The following is a 21,633-nucleotide window of genomic DNA, read 5'->3' on the forward strand; positions in this document are numbered from 1 at the left end:
TATATATATATATATATATATATATACATACACACACATATAAAAAGGTGCTTGCCCTCATCCCCACCACATATGTCCCTGTCAAGACCCTATACGTACTAGGGTTTTCTTCATGTCCCTAAATACACTGGTCATAGTGTGACTTTTCAATCCATGCTAGAAATAGATAAAAAAAAATATTAGAAAGTAAAGCAATAAAGGTATGCCAAAACATATTTTGACATATCTGAAATCATTATTTTGTGGATGCTACATTTCTATGAATGTATTGTTAAGCAATAATTCACCATGTACTGTAAAATACATGGTGATTGGTCTCAACTGTGACTTCTAATATCCTTACAGTTCACAAAAAGATTGCATTATCCAATATACCATGAATCTCTATAGGGGTAATCACCCAGCTGCACCGGTATTCTTGGCTTCTGTGGAAGAAAATTCCCCATTAGACTGAATACTGAACATTAAAGTGGTTTTCTACTCTTGGATGGTTTAAATTACTGGCTTGTATATGCTCTCTAACAAGAATTACTACTATGATTTCTGGCTTCCTTTGTGCTTTTAGCAATGTATTAGGTCACCAGGCAGTGTGCTTTCTGCAGTGGAGAAGAAAATCGTGTCCATAGAATATACTTTTGTTGTATAATGTCATTTTAATGAAAATTAACAATTCAGAATGTATATCAATGTCAGAGTAAAATGAACAGAAAGTGGTTTTAATAAATGTTGAAGGGAACATATAAATATCAAAAATATAATTGATCTAAAGGTGATAATATCCCTTAAATCATGGTTATACTGTAACTATATATAACTTTTGACTTTGCCCTCTGAATGTGTCAGTTTCCTAGCAATGGGTTCACAGCAGACAGCAACTTAATACACAGAAATGACTTAACCCAATTTAACACATAAAATATAAACATGTCTATGATGTAAGAAAAATTGCAAAACTATAATTATAATAATTATCATTTAATGAAAATATAGTAAAAGCTGTCACTCACAAATCTCTGGTGTTGTTTTCTGATTCAAAATGCAAGAATAGTGCTTTATATTTGTTTTAATAAGTGTCAATTAAATTTATGTACATAATTTTCCAAAACTGCATTAATGGCACATTCGAGTGCAAAATCAATTGTAACAAAAAAAAAATCTACAAATAAAAACAAGTTAATATTTTTCAGATTTTTTCCAGTATATTTGTTATCTTGTTTTTAATTACAGTACATGATAGTTAAAGCCAGAATAGGGATAATAAAAATTGATTCTATAACTTATCTATTGAGAAAGTTTTACTCAGTAGCTTGTAACACACTTTAAAGCTCAGAACACAGACTATGTTTTCTATCAACAAACTTTATTTCCCATTTATAAATCATTGGTACCAACCAACCTTTCATTGTACGTGCCACAAAAAGATGATTACAGGTTTCAGTGAACAGATTTTTCTTCTCACCTCTAACCTCTCCATTTCCCACGAAAGATATCATAGATCCTGCCAATTGTAAAGGTTAAATCAAAAGGCCACAGAGCACAGTACACATAAAAAACAATTTAATAAACCAGTGCTTTAACCTATAAATTTTTGTGGGAATTCAATCCCAAAAGCTTGTTAGAAGGAAACATTTCAGGTGTAATTTAATGGACACTTTCCATTTTGTTTAAGAACATACACTAATGCTGGCCTGTAAACTTTTTCAGCCTATATTAAAATGAAATGCCACGCAGTGACTAAACTGTTGTTTGTAAAATGTGATAGTCTAAGCAATAATGAACCCAACTGAAAAATAAAATGTGTTGAAGGACCGATGGCCTTCTGTCCCAGTCACAGGTCTTCTTTGGCACTTGAGAAGGGTCACAAGTAAGTTGCTGTTTTATTCATATAGAACAAAATTTACAAAGCCATTCATACATTTTTTGTTTGTTTTACTGACTTCAAAAAATGGGAATATTCAAAATACACTTTTACCCCACTTCATTCTTTTGTTATTTACAGATATATACAAGAAAAATGTAAGAGTTTTTTTTATTTTTTTTAGTTGTATTAAAAATCTCTGCATGTTTTTTTTAAACTATATAGATGTTCCATGAGAAGGCTCAATGGCTTCTGGAATGGGTCCCCCTGGCATGGACTGGAATGACATTGGCATGGGTGTTTTCACTGGACTTTGACGAAATAGTCCTCCATTTGGCGATCTGTGTTTACATTGTATAGAGGGCATGGTGGCTGAGCTGCTAAGGGGCAAGGGTAAGTTACTGCCTGATACAGAGGTAAGTGTCCTAACACCACCGTGACCAGATTGTTCAGGTAAAAATGTGGTGACTGAAAGCTGAGTGTTCTGGTATTCTCGAACTTGCTCCAAGGTTTGACCAGATGACATTCCTCCAATCTCCAGTGCTGATATTTCGATTGATGCAGTAGAGATTTGCTTGTGGGCCATATCTTCATCAATTAAGCTGTTCATACGTCTGTGTACTTGTTCCAAATTAACTTCTTTATCCTACAGAGAAAAGTCAGAACCAAAAGCATAAGGTACAATAACAAAAATATATATATTTATTAAAAATAGTAATGAATGAATATACTTAAAATTATATAGGGTTAGTAATTAAGTATTTTGTCCTATAATAAATTTCTTTAAAAAGTCAAATATTTTTTTAATAACAATGTTTTTTGCACAATAAAGATGTACTTTAAAATAAATAAGAAGAATTTAATGCTAAAGTGAGTGGATATTCCCTACAATTTACAGGAAGCAATGTTAGCACACCTGTGTGTTGATATGAAATTGGTGGCAAGTATTGGTTGAATTTGTTGCAATGATTTATTTCATTCGCTTCAGATTCTAAATCTATTTTTTGTTTACATATATGGCCTGATTCAGAGGTGGACATGGTGTTGGTGTCTGTTGCAAGCATACAAACAATTTTTGTCAGTCTGCACATGGGTCTGAGTTGTACTGTGAATGGTCACTGCTGAAAGCCACAGAACAAATTTGGATGTAGAAAGATGCAATTTCAGTGGGCATTCATGGGTGGTAACATGGGTGTAGTTGGTCAGACACTGGCATGTTGCAGGCAGAGGCACTTTAGGAGAGGTAAGGGCTCGTATGCAGGCACTTATCGGGCCCCCTCCTCTCTGCAGTGCAGTAGACTTTTGCACACATGGTGCATTCCCGGGACATCTCTACTGCGCATGCACAAATCACCAGGGAAATGGCTGTGGTGGCCATTTACCCAGTGACTTCTGCAGTGCTGCAGCCAGCGTCAAGCCGAAGGAGAGGTAAGTGTGTGACCCCCCCCCTAGACCCAGGGACCCATGTGCACCACACACCATGCACCCATGATAGATATGCCTCTGGTTGCAGGCCTGCCATCGTCAGCAACTGCTGCTTTTGTCGCAGTTGCACTGATTTCAGTGACCACGTTCGAGTGGACATTTTGCTTCTCCATAGGGGTGGTGCAATGTTTGATGATACAACAGATGTGTGGTCAATGGTTAGTTTTAATACACAAAGTGGTGGATTAGTGCTGCAGCCAGTAAGCATCTTTGTATAAATCCCATCGACTCTGGCATTAGGATGAAGACACAGTCATGTTACAGAAAAAGATGAAGTCCACCTCTGAAGCAGGTCCATAGTAATTATTTGGTAGCAAATTGGAATATATACAATCTTCTATGTCAAAACACATTATCAAGAAAGCTTCCAAAACCAGAAATAAAAAAAAAAAGTGCATCAATGCTGCTATTAATTTTGCCACACTGATACAGCACACGGATAGGATCACTAGGTGTTTCTTCCTAAAGTTACTGAGTTTTATTATATTTTGGGAATAGTATTCAAGATGTTGGAAAAACTCAATTTCTAGAAAGCATTCTAGATAATTGAACGCACACTCTTTTACTTTATGGGAAACAATGAAAAACTAGAAATCCCAAAATGCTAATTTTTTCATAAAACTTCCAATAACTCTATAAAGTTATAAGTAACTATTCCAGATAATGGTGATGTCATTTTTCTTTCTAGGTTTCCTTGAGAGTATAGTGAAAGCAAACATGAATGTTATTGTAGGTCTGTAGGAACATAAACTGGAGACTGATTTTACTTTTTTTTTTTAAATTGCAACATTTTATTTTATAAAGAAAATCTAAAAATTATTGGATCATTAGAGACAGCAATAATATTGCTCAGTAATAGATCAGGTATCAAGAAGACCAAATAGTAACATAAATATTAGTTACTAATGAGATTTAGGTCTTGTCTGAGAAATTCAGACAGCCCATGAATGGACCTACTTTAGGCCCCCTACCAGGAGGAAGTCACTTGCGTTATCACTGTGACAGTATCTTACAATGATTAAGTGCCATGTCATTGAAAATATATTGTTAAAAATCTGAATTGATCAATATGGGGGCTTAACAGAAACCAGACAAAACAATTTGGAACCTGTTACATGATGCTAGAGCTGAAATTATCAGCAGGAACACAGCAACTGCAGAGCTAATGAAATTAAATAAGCAGACATCAAGCATTTGGTCACTCGTCAAATAAAATGTCTACTATCGTGATTCTTAATTCAGGGCTCTCACATATAAATATCAGGAGCTTGATGTAATTCCATCAAATGAATAAATAAGAATGATAAAACTAAAAGCATTAAAAAAATAATCTATGGTATATATAATTCTTTATGTATACATTCAACAGCTCAAATACAAGTGCAACACAAAATGTAACCAGGCACTGATTCGTGTAACCCATTTAGAGTATGCATTGAAACTGCTGACTGTTACAGCACAAACATTGAAGTCACTTGTCAACCTCCATCATGAAATGTTTGAAATATGTAAATCTATGCATTGTCAAGACAGTTTAGCAAATAATATTGATGGTTTACTCTATGGGCATTCGAACTATGAACAAACCAGTAAAAGATTCAAATCTTACACAAAATAAGTCTCTAATGTTGGGCACACACATGTAAATGGTTGGCCAGTTTGTCACAATTCAAAACACTAATAGCACGCTATTGGCTCAGAGGAATTAATGTGCCGGATGCTCACAGACAGGGTACACATAGCCAAGAATAATCCCAAGAACTACGCAAGACACAGGTAAATTTGAATATGGAGGTAGATAATTGGTAAACATAAGAGTGGTCTCTTTGCAGTAAATGGCTGGTATTGGTGGATCTCTATACAGAGTCAAATTTAAAATGGGTGCAGCGTGTGCGGGGCACATGGGCCCCTGGGTCCAGGGGGGCCTGCACCGCACACCCTGTACCCGTATTATACTTACCTGAAATTCCACGTCGGCACCGGTGTCCATTTTAAAAAACATCTGGAAAATGACCACCACGGCCATTTTCCCATTGACCTGTGCATGCGCTATAGACTCTGGGCACACTCTAGTGCTCAGAGTCTATAAGTGCGGTGCTGGGTGCGCACCGCTCAGTACACTGCCGGCTGCCAGATGGAGAGGAGGAGGCCCATGATGCAGACTGCACACGGGCCCCCTCCTCTCTAGAAATGCCCCTGTCTCTATATAATGAATTGCTTGCAATGTGTGTATTCTCTCTCCCAATATTAGCTACAGGATGACTCCTCATACTCCTAGTCTAAGAATATATTTATTTTTCAGATTATAGATCAAAAAACATAATTGTAAAGGTTGATAGTCATGTGGAATAACATGATTTAAACAAGCTGTTCCCACAATTGTGATTTTGAGACTATTTCAGTTCAATATTCTTATTAAAGAAGAGAACAGTAAAGAAAAAGACTTGTCTCTGAGTAGATTCTAACTAGGTCTAAGGTCACTTATTTAGTACAAGTGTACTGTACATGTAACTCAGTTTTGGTCACTAACATTATGAGAATAACATTAATTTGTTACAGTATTACATAATTGTGAATTTCAAATTTCAAATAGGTTAAGTGAAGAGTGTCAATGCAAGATTCATTCATTTCTTCAATCTCCAACTTTACCTGACAATTTAATGAAGAGCATAGTACACAATTCAGAAAAAAAGATGACCTTTTTTTTAGAAGAAAAAAAAATTGAAGAGTTCTCATAGTGTATTCTTTAATCTTCTTGTTGTGAGATTTGGGATACATCAAAATACCTTTTTTATGCTATTTCAAATGTTATTTGTTGAAATTGACAGTTATCTATGATAACTTATATTTTTTAAATCATATTATAAATTAACTTTGCCCCAATAGAGTCCAAAAGGTAAACTAAGACTAGTCTCAAATTATTATTTTTTTTACAGAACTAGTTACTGTTCTTAAAATATTCTTATTAATTATTGGATATCCATACAAAATAATGATAGTGTAAAAAGAATTTAATAAAATCAATAAACAATTTTAGCATGCGCTGTACAGATACCTGTGTCAAGCAGTTCACATTTGAATGCTCTGCCCATTCAAGCAGGCTAAAACTTTTGTATGTAATCAAACAAGTAGTGTTACAAATTATTTTTTCTAGTATCTTTAAATTTCCATTTGTTCAGTAATCTTGGTGACAGTTTATTGGGTGTATCCATGCGCTTGCCATCAGTCAGGGGCATAACTAGGTATATGAAGGCCCCATAGCAAAAGTTTGTAAGGGCCCCTATGTACCATCCAATGGTGAAAATTTATAACACACATGTAACTTTGACAAGGAAGATGGGCCGCTCTAAGCCCCATAGCAGCTGACCCCCTTACACCTATGGTAGTTATGCCCTTGTTGTCAGTCTAATTGCATCCTAAGCTATTAATATGCCCTTCAGAGGGATTCTCTTTGTTTGGCACTGAAACTGATTCCATATGTCCTTTTAAGAAAACATTTCCCTTCTGGTTACTTATAAAAATACATGTAATTGTATATATTTTAAACTACTTCCACTATGAAATGAATATGAACATTTTTCTATCTAACAATATGTAGAACCAAAGTTGGTTAGCTTCATTCAAATCTGATTTATCAATGTATTGTACCAAAATGCAAAAACAGAATTTAGTGTTGAGTGAGCAGATAATTAAATGTACTTAAAAAGGTACAGGAGCTCCGCCATTACAGTCCAGGTTTTAAAGGACATCCATGCTTGAGTCCAGATTGTTAAATCAAATTGACTGAGGTACTAATTAAGTCACCTGTGCTCAAGCATGGATATGTTTAATACCTGGACTGTTATGGCAGAGTTTGGGAACCACTGATTTAAGTGGTTGTGCACAATTTAGTAGGTGGACACAGTGCTTTTTTATTCCTGTAAATGAGATGACAGAGATCCAACACTTTTAATGGTAATAATTTTGTACATATCAACATTCATACATGCGAGATAAAGCTGTAACAAGTCCAGTATCTGGCCTGCCCAAACACTCCCCCCAGTATACTGCAAAGCACAAACACTAGGACAAAACTCCACCTATACACAAAACCCCCACTTTCAAAATCTGCAGTTTGGGGGGTATGCATCCAAGTGCACTTTATACAGGAAAGCACATATAGGTGAACATGTACAGTACAAATCAATAAAAACACTACAATTTGACCCTGGCTTTAAAGACCATTCCAATGGTTATATTTACTGAAGTGAGTTTTTAAAAGTGGAGATGTTACCCATAGCAACCAATCAAATTCTAGCTATTATCTTCTAGAAGGTGCTACATAAATGTTAAGTAGAATCTGATTGGTTGCTATGGGCAACATCTCCATTTCTAAAAAACTCTCTCTTTAGTAAATATACCCCTTAATCTCATGACATTAAATATTTACATGAGTTTTTTAGGAAGAAAATAGAAAGTTTTACATCAAATAAGTTGGTGAGCCAATAGTGATAAATAGGCAAGAATGCAAGCTTGGGTGGTCCCGCCAGGATTGGATCCCCAGCCAAGGCTGAACATAAACTTCTCGGAGTCGGATTCTCACGGGACTTGGACTCTATATAAAGGCGCCATGACCATGGCTCAGTGCCTTTTCACTGCACACTGCTGTATGCTGCGCGTACTCTGCTGTGTTCGGGGTTGTGTTAAACGTCAGGCGGGCTGTGTAAAGGAGGCACACTACTATTTGCTGTGCTGACTCTGCATATAACATTTAACAACTGTGCTGCTGTGTCCAGAGTCTCACAAGGGACTGTGCTGTAGCCAGTGTGTATAGGGAGCACGCTGCTGTATTCTGTGCTGACTCTGCTATATATATATATATATATTCAGTTATTAACTGTGCTGTATCCAGAGTACCCCACTGTATATACAGTACAAGTACTGTGACTCTGCTGGCCGTACCCCACTGTGTATACAAGTACTGTGACTCTGCTGGCCATACCCCACTGTGTATAAAAGCACTGTGACTCCTTGAGCCGTACCCCATTGTGTATACAAGCACTGTGACTCTGCTGGCCATACCCCACTGTGTATAAAAGCACTGTGACTCCTTGAGCCGTACCCCATTGTGAATACAAGCACTGTGACTCCTTGGGCCATAGCCCACTGGGTATACAAGTACTGTAACTCTGTTGGCCATACCCAACTGTGTATACAAGTACTGTGACTCTGTTGCCTGTACCCCACTATGTATAAAAGCACTGTGACTCCTTGGGCCATACCACACTGAGTGGGTATGAGGACCCAAGAGAATTCCATCTTGCACTACCTTTCATTTCTGCCACTGCTGTGTGGCAATGGGGGATATGTATTATAGCGGCACTTAATGTGCTGCTATAATGCTTCCTGCTTCGCCTCTTTACCGAGGCAAAGCAGGAAGCACTAACAATGAAATGTATTAACATCTCATCAGCTGAAGTGGGGGAGTGATAACTCCCCCCTTTGGTGAGCCCCGCTAGAGACCACAGTGCATCAACCTAGTGCTGATGCGCTCTGTCTCAGTCCCGACTGGCTCCACTGAGCATGCGTGGGATCTGTCAAGTATCAGGAGATCCCACATGCAGCCCTGGAGCCAGCAGCCCCCGCAGCAAGGAAAGAGATGTCCCTGCTGTGGGGATAGGGCATCGCCAGGCTGCAGCTGTCGATAGCGCTAGCTGCAGCAGGTGGAACGGTCAGGCGAAATTACCAGCCCAGGCTATGTGCCCATCATTATCGATGCTGCTATCTACAAGGTAGCAGTGCCGATAATGACAAGGGTGCATAGCGCCCCTGTCATTAACCACCCAAAACCCCCAATCATACATGTGGAAGAGGCGGTATCAACGCAAATAATATGTGATGATGTTGCTTTGGCAGTTCATACATCTCCCCCAATATTTCATAGATGTGCTTTAAACTGCGGTGTCGGTGCCGCTGCTCTGTCACTTCGTAATCAGCCAGCTCACTGCAGCCTTTGGCCAATAATGGTGAAAACTATTTTGGAAGCGGAAGGGTGGTCTAAATTGACTGTAAATGAGTGGAAATTATTGTTATTGAGGTTAGTAATACTCTAGGAACAAAAGAAGTGCAAATTATGTGATTTTAGCTTTTTGTAAATGTAAAAAAAAAATCCAAATCCAGTCATAGCTGTTTGGCAAATCCAAATATGGACGACAAATCAGAGCCAAATCCAAATCCAGCCAAAATTATACAGCGCACATTTCTATTAGAATGTGGCATGCACAAACAGTATTTACAAAAACCACAGTAAAGGTGACATCTTTGCACAAAAATTATGAGCCGCACTTCTACATTTTTTCAGGGTCTTCAAACATGTTGGGAGATTTTGTTCAATTTGAAGCCACCAATCACAGTTTTTATTTTATGTTTTTTACATATTTTTTAACACAGAGGCAGGCTACTTTTTCTGTTTTAATTGATAACTCAGATGTTCCACAGCATCTTGAACTACCATTTCAATAAAATTCAGATGGTACTGTACATGATGCAACAGTGAACAAAGATTATTTTATATTAAACACTCACTTGTTCGATACACTAACTGTCAAAAGCCGGCATGTCTCTGGACTGGAATCCCGGCAAATGGGACTTAAACACACTAGCCGCAGCTAATAGCAATGAGAGCACAGCTGACAGATCCCTGTACCTGGATGTATGTATACTAACCAGTTACCAGGTTTCTGAGGTTAGGAGACCTAGAATAGCCACGTTGCTGATTACCTGCTGCGTTCCCAGGCACACATCATCTAGATATACAGTCTTGGGAGATAGAGGCAGATCTGAACTATAGCAGTGGCACCCTGCGGGTAATTATATGTATTGGAACTTTCTCTGTAAGAACATCACTGTACTGAGACATTGGGGTAACACTCAGTTACTATAGTGACTAAGTAGGTCAACTCCATGTGAGAACTATTGATGTTACCAATCACAGAGTTTGATCCAGATACTGAGGATCTGTTCTATTTTACCAATGGTACTGTTTCACCTAAATCTTTGTGACTGTAGCCAAAGTAATATAATATATATAGTGAAATAATACAGTTATACTTAGCATCATGTTGACACTCTGAAGAATTTGGCTGTTGTTACATATTACAATGTTACTAACATTAATTATAGGCAATGCTGATTTTTAAATGTGGTTATGTATAGTATTTTAGTCTAATATTAATAAATATGCATATTCACTGATGAAAGCTATTATTGTCTTGACTGAGACACACCAGTACAGTTATTTATTGCTTTTTATGCTGACAAGTCTGAAGAGTCTGTCTGGTTAGTAGGTGGACAGTCTCTTTCTAACAAAGTATAAAGCAAAAATTACACCTTGGGGCACTTCTGACAAAAGCTGCCATCCCGTACCTGGTCCAAAAGTAAAGATGGTGTGGTGACTGGCACTAATGTAGTGAAAATAATATGAAAAAGTAACTTCCCCGAAGGATTAGAAACTTCAGATATATCCTTACAAGAGTCATAAGGATGACTCAGATATACAGGAATATTATAGCAATGTTAGGCAAGGAGAACCCCCTAAGATGTGCTGCTCACAAAGTATATACTTGTTTGATGGAGTTCAGTACCACCATTGCCTCTCCATGAATATGTAAACGATGATAAACTCCAAACAGCGGAGGGAAAATCGCACTAATTATGGGATACGTGGTATAACAATTTATTTCAAAAGCCAATAGTTAAGAACAGAATAATGAAAGCAAACAATAAAAACAAAATAATAATATCCCAGACCACTGCAGTTAGATCCATATTGTATGAAAATGGTTACTGGGCAGAATATAATGGAAATTTCGGACCCTCAGCGTAACTAGAAACTGTTCCGCAACTGGCAGAAGTTACTTTTTCATATTATTTTCACTACATTAGCAGCATTCACAACACCATATTTGCTTTACTATGGTGTCTTTCTGGTCAATGCTTTTGGTGTCTGCACTGTGCACTGACATCATCCCTCTTTTTATGGCTCATCTGCATCACATGACATGCCAAGAGCCAGGGCCATAATTAGGGGTTTGCAAGACATGTCATCACCCAGGGTGCAGGGCCCTGGAAGTGGCACCTGAATTTTGCTGGCAGGGTACCTGGAACAGCATCCTCCAGCCTGTTGTGCTGTTACAAAAGTGCCCAGTGCATCCTTTGGATGCTCCAGGCAGGCACCCTGCAGTCTGTACAGCCACTGGGAGAGTTCTAAGGATGCTCTAGGAGCTGTTCCCCATGGCCAGCCAACATGGTCCACTTGCTGGGCGCCCACTGAGATTTTGTTACCAGTGGACAGAAGAGCAGCCAGGCAGAGTGGAGGCAGCAGATGCAGCAGCGGGGTTTAAGGTAAGTAGAATTTTTTTTTTGTAGGTGGCAATACTGCTAGGGGGCATTATATTAGGGGCACTACTACTAGAGGTCATTTCTATTAGGAGCACTACTACTAGGGGGCATTTCTATTAAGGGCACTAGTACTAGGGGCATTACTATTGGGGGGACTGCTGCTAGGGGGCATTTCTATTAGGGGCACTAATACTAGGGGGCATTATTATTAGGGGCACTAGTCCTTGGGGGCATTACTATTGGGGGCACAAATACTGGGGCATTGCATGGGGGCACTGCATAAGAGGCACCACTCCTGGGGGCACTACATAAGGGGCACTAGCACTACTGGGGAAAAGTGCATAAGGGGCATTACCACTGTGAACACTGCATAATGGGCAGCACTACAGGGGGCACTGAATAAGGGGTACTACCACTACTGGGGCCACTGCATAAGGGGCACTACTACAGTGGGCATTGCATTAGGGGCACTACCGCTGTGGGCATTATGTGTAAGAGGCACTACTGTTGTGGGCATTGTATAAGGGGTACAAATATGGGCATTGTGTAAAAGGGGCACTGCTGTGTGTCATACATGGATAAGAGACACGACTATGTGGTGTAATGTGAATTGGTTGAATCAAAATTGTGCTATTGTGTGGCGTATAGCTTAGTGGCCCTCGGGCTTCGTTGAATTTTTTAATGTGACCCACACTGTGTAAAAGGTTGAAGACCCCTGCTCTAGGCAGTGCTTTACTTCCTGGTTCTGGCAGCACAACCCCTCTCATACAAAATCGACCTGCTACATCACTGCCAAGAGTTGTGAGCCATTACAGAGAAGCTTTAAAAAGTTGATAATAATCTGTAGGAGAATAGCTAAAGAACAATAACAATAAGGTGTGCGCTCAAAATGGTAATTAACTTGCTATTAAAAGATAAATATAAACACATTTGTGGTCTACTGTTTATCTGCATGGGAATGCAGACAAAGCTCAACCTAAAATATACCTTCATCCGAAAACTCTAGTATTCAACAATTTAAAATATTAGCACATTTGTTCACTGAAATACTACAAAATTAAGAACTAATTATATATAGAAAACTATTGCTCTAGTTATCTCCAGCTGGATTAAGATGTGGCAGTTGAGGAAACAATGATGAAATGTATAATAGCCAAGGAATTATGGCCTTATTTGTTCCCAGTAATACTACAACTATACAGCAGAATAAATTGATCATCAGATTCATAATCCCCTCTATTCAAAGGTTATACATTTGGTAAAATCCAAGTTTTCATACAGTATATAGTGGTCTATATACTAAACCTTGGAGAGAGATAAAGTGGAGAGAGATAAAGTACCAACCAATCAGCTCCTGTCACTTTATAGGCGGTGTTTGAAAAATAACAGTTACAGTATGAGCTGATTGGTAGGAACTTTGGGCCTGATTCAGACCCGCTCGCGAGCACTCGCAAGCGGGTCGATGGTGCCCTAGTGCGCATGCGCATGATGGAGGGAGCTCCATCGTGCGCATGCGCGAGACCCGCATAGCGGCGGCCAGCCGTCGCTTTGGGTCTCGCACCAAAGGGGGCGTGCTGTCGATGGTGAGTGACAGCACACCCCCATCATCACTAGTGATGTCAGTGGGAGTGCTTTTGGCTCTGATAGAGCCGAAAGCACTCCTGGGCTTGCGGCAGCGAGACCCTACCACAGGGTCTCGTCGCAAGCCCGTTGGTCGTGATGGTCTTGACCATGGCGGCCATCATTTTCACTCGCATAAGCTGTGGGTGGTCAGGGAGGCCGCTCCAATTTTAGGTAGGAGTGCCCTGATTCAGAGCGAGCGCTCTTGTCAGAGCGTCCGGCTCTGAATCAGGTTCTTTATCTCAATTCACTTTACCTCTCTCCAAGGCTTAGTACAGTGGTTCGCAGAACTGTGCGCTGTGGCACCCTTGGGTGCTTCGGGACACTTGCAGGGGTGCCTCAGGTTGGTGGTCCAGCACCAAATCAAATTATTTATGGTCAGTGTAATGTAAATATGTGGACAAACAGAAGTGCAAACCTGTCCACCACCACAAAACTGAACCTAACGATGACAGGTAAGCACAATTTACTTCACTTTATTACACTTTTTTCTGAATTTCTCAATAACAAACTTAAATTTACGGATGCCGTGAAAACAATGGTAATACTCAAGTGTGCCGTGATTCAAAAAAGTTTGGAAACCACTGGCTTAGTACATAGACCCCAAAGTGTGGAAAGTCCTTCTGCAAAATAGTTAGAGGAAAAAAGAAACTTGAACAATGTATCATTAGAACTGCATGCTTCAACTCTAGGTTATGTATGTTATGCTGGCTAGAGTGCAGAATTTATTGTAATGTTTACATAAAACAGTAGCATTGTATTAATGAGCAACATGAAGCAGGATACTTCAATGGTAATAGAGGCATACACTTGTATAAAATTATAATCAATTAGATAATACTGAGCATTTATGCTTTATTTAGCATCATTTATATAAATGATGTAGAGATAAAACACATTTCAAGTACCTACAGAATACAAAATCATTACATTCTTATTAACCTGAAAGTAAAGCAATTAGTATATTATTCATTAATTGCTTTATTATTACATTGACAATGTGAGAATTTAAAACTAAAAATAAATTATGTACATTAAGATAATTGTAGAGATTTTCAACCAATTATCTACAAACAAACTTCACAGTACTCATTTCTGTGCATGAATATAAATACAATGTTTTGCTCAGTTTATGGTATAACTTTAACTAAACATTACTGATGTATTTTATCTCCAATTACAATCAGCTCTATTAAACTAGAAAGAAAATAGGTGACATTACAAAAAATACAAGCATATTTTTAGCAAGGGTCATTAAGCTATGACTGGAGCCTGAAGACAGTTTATGCCTGATATTTAAAAGGGCAGTGCTTTTACTAGCCATATATTGCTAGTAAAAGCACTGCCCTTTTAAATATTGGGCATAATCAATTAGTTCAATTCTGTGCAATGGGGGGGGTTCTACAAAATACATTAATGCAGATTTTCCCAAATGCAGTCCTCAAGGCTCCCCAACAGAACAGGATTTAGAGATATCCATGGTTGAGCACAGGTGACTTAATTAGTACCTCAGTCGATTTGATTTAACCACCTGAGCTCAACCATGGATATCTCTAAAACCTGAACTGTTGGGGAGCCTTAGGGACCACGTTTGGGAACCTATGAATTAATGCACTCATGGAAAATATTACGGAAGCTGTTGAAACTATCATTTTTGCACACTATTATTTAATATATGTATAGTTATTCTTTCTTATAAGAATGGACATGTGTATATTACCTCATATTTATAATAAGTTGAATATTCAGCTTACCCAATACATCTTGTTAATTGATTTAAAGCTTAGTGCTAAATATACCAAACTGTCTCTGAAAACATTACTAATAATTTATGCTTTTTTTCTCTTCATATCCTTATCTCATAGATATCACTTCTGATCTGTGATTATTATTTGTATTAAGAAGTTCATGTGACATTCTTATATGGATTTCCAGCCATCTATTGGCTAATGTCATAATGGTTTATGTTCCTTTGAAACTATTCATGATGTGGAAAAGATGCAAACCAGTTTTGTAATCGTTTCTTGTAAGAAAATATTTAGAACAAATATGTAACTGTTTATTTATCTATATATTTTTGTTATATATACAAAAACTTTTCTGACTTTGCACTCACAGCATCCAATGTTTAGCTTGTTCCAATGCCTTCACAATGAGACACCAGTCTCTATGCATTATGCATACAAACAAATCCAGTGCAGCACTCAGAAAACTTGAACCAGGCTTAGACAGCAGGTAAGCTCAATTGACATTTCAATATTTATTCATATTTTAATCAGGATATAAATACACAATAAAAAAACATCTGATCTTTTATCCCCCCAACACCACAAGTGAGCACGTCTGCCACACACAGCATCCCTGCCAGCTTCCAAATGCTTTTGGATATATATATTAATATATATATATATATATATATATATATATAATTATATATAAACTACAAAAACCCGGCACTTTTTAAAATAAACCAGCAGCTGGTCCAGGTGCCCGAGGCAGGTGAATGATGAGATGGCATATGCAGGAGCAACACTCCGAGCACTTTCATTAAACCACTGCTACACAGTAAATCAGGTCAATGTATCAATCCCCTAGTTGTCCTGATGAAAGGGGATTGAAGGTTCCCTGAAATGTTGACCTGACTCACTGTTTAACGGTGGTTTATATATATATATATATATATATATACATATACACATGGATATACTGTGTATATATATATATATATATATATATATATATAAATAAAATAAGCAGGGAGTTGCTCTTTACACACATTAACACATAGATGATTCCTCTTATTGCTGTTCTTGGTATTTCTGTTCCAAGCTTATATATTATGATCTATCCACTTTTTATTGTTTGCAGGGAGCAATACTTGCTGTGTTTACTAATTAAAGATGATCTTGAGCTTTCTTGCTAGAACAAAACCTTAAATAGCACATAAGAAAGACTACCACATGTCTATAGCATATTTAATTTTTTTTCCATAAATCTGTTTTACTAATATTTAAAATGGATTGTGGAAAGATACAATAAAGAGAACTCTGCATTCTGCAATGCCAACTTTAACTGCATTTATTCCTGGCTCAAGCTGGACTCATCACTGAAAATTACTGCATAACTGACACTGGCTGTGACACCAACATAAAACATTTGTGTTGTTAAAAATACATAAAATATCAGCATTCAATTCATATAAAATTTCTGTTTTATGGCATCTTGCATTGTCACCCACAGAAGTCAGTTGTTTAGATTTATTGCATGACAAGTTCTTCAAGGTTGTTGCTAGCTGACTGTGCTCAACCTAGTAAATGTAAAACCCCATTTGTTATATTCTGCCTTACTGTAGTGAGGAAAATACATTGTCAGTAATCATTAATGATGGCTGCGAGTTGTACAGGCTTATACACAAGCCAGCTGGATGGAAAGCTGGGATCCAGATGCTACAGTAGAATGTTATTGTTCAGTTAATGGTGCAACTGGGTTACATTCTTGCCAATTCTAACAGTACCATTGAAGTACAGGAAGGGTCAGTGCAATCATTAATGCTAAACCAAAGCCAACAGTTGTAATACAGTGAATGCAAGTAGAGTTTCTACTTTAAACATTCAATTACACGGACTATAAGATTGTTTTATGCTTTAATTATTGAAGAGATTTTTTTCTTATAATGATCTAGCTGTATACCTCAGCATATGCACTCTTTGAATTTCCAAGTGCATAGACATATTTTTTTAAGCATTGTTAGATAGAAAACATTTAATGTTTACTATATGTCAATTTATAGTTGTGGGTGGGGGGGCGTGGTATCATGTGCTATACAATATCTTTGCACTTTATGTGCTTGTTTAAAATTCAATTTATATTCTATGCTAATGGAAATAGTATTTTACAGGCGAGATACAGTTAACAGCCAGAAATTGAAACAATATGGATAGAGAAGCAGGAGTATCGCTTACCAGCAAGACCTGTCTGACATCTGAGTCTTGCCGCTGCACCCTTCCTGGCCTCCAGCACTGTGATTCATCACTCAGATCTATAAAGGGGTTTGGTACAGTACTGTTGTGGATTCCTCTATGGTCAGGATTCGGGTCTGCAGTGAATTGTTGTGCTGCATGGGGACCTGGCCAGTGACATCATCCTGTCCAGATGGCTCCCTCCCTTTGAAGTGCCATGGATATTAGCAGTAAACAGTGTGCATTTGCAAGCATTAACCCCGCTCTACATCTTTTAGAAGTACTAAGTGGCTTGACATCTTGTCTGTGCCTCTGGGCTGGAGCTAGAGCCACTCCTGCCTTGATAAATTCCCTGAAACATCCTGTTGTGACACAGCATTCTTTCCTCTCTTAGTTCCGATGGAAGCAAGGCCCATCACGTCTCCTCTTAGGCAATAGGGAAAAACAACCAGCAGGAGGAGCTGCTCTTACTAGACTGAGTTATCCAGGATATCAGGCTGCCCAGGCCTTCAGCCTACTGCCCCAGCAAAGATAGCTGTTGGTCATAGCAGAACATCTCACGTCTAATGAATCTGTCTTGTTCTTATCAGTGCCATCAAGCATCTGACTATCTGCTTCCTGTAAACATCACATTTGACCTTCTAACAAATGTCTATGGCCTAGTCACAATGTGACATATACTTTAGCCATGATTAGAGGGGGCAGTGGCGAACATCTGTGGTCTTCATCCACTCTCTGGACTTATGTGATGGAGAAAGACAGTGTTTATGCAACCTGTTTGTTTTTCAATGGACATTTATTATGGCTCTTAAGAGGGATACAGTGAAGGTAAAAGATATTTCCACTCTTAAATCTTCCCCAGTTCCTGAAGCATGCTAACTTTGACCCTGATCCCATATGACAATTGACTACACTTCCATCTAAGGAGTAAATTTATTAAGAATTGAGTTTGTCGCAATTTTGCTGGTGAACAAACTCTCGCACATTTACAAAGGATCGAGTATCGAGTGTATACAGTTCTCAGATGGTGAATTAAATATTGTTTTCTCTGGCGAGTTCCCAGGGTCTGACTGCAGCCAAATTCTTCCGAACAAGCAGCCCACACATCAGTAGATATGTGCAGGCTGCTTGTGTGTTTTAAAAGGATCTAAATGGTTAATGTAAAAAAAATAGATTCCCCCCCAAAAAAAAAGCATAACCAGCCCCTGAGAAAGTACTGGTTCTAAAAATAAGGGGATAAAAAAAGAATAGGGTTCCCCCATATTTATGGAACCAGCACAGGGCACCCTGAGCCAGTCTTGGTTTTAAAAGTATGGGGAAAAATGCGTGGAGTTCCCCCTATTTTTGAAACCAGCACCCGACACAATTCGAGCCAGGGTGTAATGCCACAACCAGGTATCCTTTCACTGGGTCACCCACGCCAAAACATTGACACCCTAAGCTAGTCAGCACAAGCTGGGGATCTCAGGGGAGGTGGGGATCCCCCAAATAATGGGGTCCCCCCTCATCAGAGCACCCCAGGCTTATGATGAAGCCTAGGTCTCTTTCCTGCACCCCTGGCTGGTGGGTGCATAGGTAATAGTGGTGAAAATAGAATTAAACTATTGTTTTTTTTTACAGTGGAACTACAGGTGCCAGCATTCCTGCCCATTGGCACTTGTGGAATCACAAGTGCCAGCAGGCAGCCAGCACCCATACCTCCACTGTAAAAAAAAATAGTCCAAAAAACACAGTACACCCAAACACTGTAAATTTTTAAAGTTTATTACACACCTAATACACTCACACATCCTTACTTTCTGCCAGATGTTTGGTCCTCTTGTCCAAGTAGAATTCCCATGGCTTTACCAGTGAAAAAAAAACAATACTCACCAACCTCCTGGAGTCTATCTCTGTCCCCTTGGCCATTAGGGTCCAGGGGTCTTGGCAAAAAAACAGACTACCCATACCTGGTCGGACATGTATAGATGTATGTATTATGACATTCATCTATACAGTGAAGAATGACAGAAGACACGAAGCTTCTGTTATTCTCCCGGCCGCCAGCCAATCAGAGGCTGCTCTATATTTAGCACATGCTGATTGGCTGTGACCCACATGCTGTTGACTGACAGCCATGTGGGTCACAGCCAATCTGTAAACAGCTATGGTCTCACAACCCAGTGATGCAGATCCTTATAAACAAAGCTCATCAAGCCTCATGCCCCAATACAGGTTCTGCATATGTGAAAGTTTGCTGCATCTCTTTTGCTATTATGCAGCCAAAATGACAATTTATTTATTACCATTTATTTACATCACGCACACATTTTGCACAGAGCCTACTTGGCCAGTTCCTGCCACAGTGGGTATAACAATCTATGGGCCTGATTCAGACCCGGACGCTATTTGCGGACGTCGTTCCAAAAATGGGGCCGGCTATTTAAATTGAGTGTTCACTCTTTGCGGTTTGTTGACACCTCTATGTCTGAGCGAGCGAGCGAAAAATGCGCTCGCTATTTTGTAAAGATGCCCCTTTGCCATTCACAACACACGTCATCTCCGGTATTTATTAGATTAATCGGGAACATCGAAAGGCATCAGAACTGCTCACAGTGGTTGTGGTAGGATTTTCCTACCGCAATCACTGCGAGCAGTTCAGGCTAAAAGACAACCAAGTGACGTGGTCAATGATGCTCCTTTACTAATTATGCACTCCCATTAAACGCCCTTTTTACCGTTGGGCACGCCTGCTTTCGGATCTCCCCTCCCCCTTTTACCACCCACAAACGGTACATTCTGTCAATCAAATTAGCAGCCCCTCGCTGTTTTGCGAGCGCACGATTTCCGACCGCAATGACTGGTTTGCGCATGCGCATTACGACCCATACGCATGTGCAGTTGTGCGAACATCACTCAGAGCGAACGAGCGGCCGCTTACGAGTGGCTCTGAATCAGGCCCAATGTTCCCTACCACATGCACACACTTACACACTAGGGTTAATTTTGTTGTCGGGAGCTAATTAACCCACCAGTATATTTTTGGATTATGGGATGAAAACGGAGTACCTGGTGGAAACCCATGCAAGCACATGGAGAAAATACAAAATCCACACAGTTAAGTTCATGATGGGAATCAAACCCATGGCCTCAGTGCTGTGAGTCAGTAATACTAATCATTACACCATCCATGCTGCCCTAAAAGAAAATATTTCTGGAATAGATAGCAAAACATATTCTACAGGTATGTGCCAGTTTCTGGTTGCAGGGGGTATTCAGAGGTCAAATCAATCTTCACAGAATAGTGTTCCGAAATGACCTTGGACAGATATTCAATACTGCTAGTGTAGACAATTCATTGCAGCAAAGACTAGCATTAGATGTATGCCTAAGGGGTCTATTTACTAAGCAGTGTTAGGAGACAGAGTGAAAAGTGATAAGGAAGTGATAAGGTGCCAGTCAATCAGCTCCCAACTGTCATCTCACAGGCTGTGTTTGAAAATTGATAGTTGGGAGCTGATTGGCTGGAACCTTATCACTTTCCTATCACTTTTCACTCTGTCTCCTAACACTGCTTAGTAAATAGACCCCTGTGAATGGTACCGAGTTGCTATATGGCATGAGTATGTCCAACCTTTGGCTTTCTAGCTCTCCAAACATCTATAATTTGTAAATCCACCAAAATAGACATGAGAGAGTTGGTGGCTGTTTAGTTTCCAATAATAGAGCAATAATTGTATAAAAAAATGACCAACACATACAGTATAATTTGAACATCTGGGGCTTCTGCCACAAATTGCATACAAGTATTTATTATAGGATAGGGAAGAGATAAAATGGAATACACAGTGCCCTTCTTGGTCTGTATAGACCTAATCAACTTGTATGTCAGATATAACTTAATCATGCTTAATTATAGACACTTGGAGTATAGAGACAATGGTACATTTGGCTTAAACGTGGCTGTTTAAAAGTCCCAACAGTATGCTGTAACTGTATATGCTGGTATGCAAATTAAAAGCATTAAAAAAAGTGTTTTTAAACTTTCACTATTTTAAATTACATGTTAAATGTAGATAACCATTATAACAAATATGTACTACTGTAGTTTCTAATAAAATAAATTCAGAATTGTATAATTTATTTTGTTATCAAATATCATGAAAATAGCACAGAAAGTACCTACATGCTTACAGTATACTTTCGCACGTGACTGCACAAACTATATAAATACTCCAGGGGCTATTTTTCAAGGCGATAAAAAAGAAAATAAGGTTTTAAAAATGGATTTGAACAAACAAAGATTCCTGGAATTAACCTTGATAGAGCCAAAATCACTCCGGACCCACAGCT

The 21,633-nt window shown here is 38.8% G+C and overlaps 1 protein-coding gene across 1 annotated transcript in view; it reads right to left on the reverse strand.

Annotated features, from left to right (window-relative positions):
* Positions 1–951: 951 nt before the first annotated feature.
* Positions 952–21,633, reverse strand: part of GRID1 (glutamate ionotropic receptor delta type subunit 1) — a 326,741-nt gene continuing 306,059 nt past the window's right edge. The window contains exon 13 of the mRNA XM_088472239.1: positions 952–2,504. Within this exon, the coding sequence (XP_088328365.1) occupies positions 2,076–2,504 (429 nt within the window). The 3' untranslated portion in view covers positions 952–2,075. The remainder of the gene's footprint in view (positions 2,505–21,633) is intronic.

Source organism: Taudactylus pleione, unplaced genomic scaffold, assembly GCF_031769625.1.
Source record: "Taudactylus pleione unplaced genomic scaffold, aTauple2 ptg000121l, whole genome shotgun sequence".
Classification (NCBI taxonomy): Eukaryota; Metazoa; Chordata; class Amphibia; order Anura; family Myobatrachidae; genus Taudactylus; species Taudactylus pleione.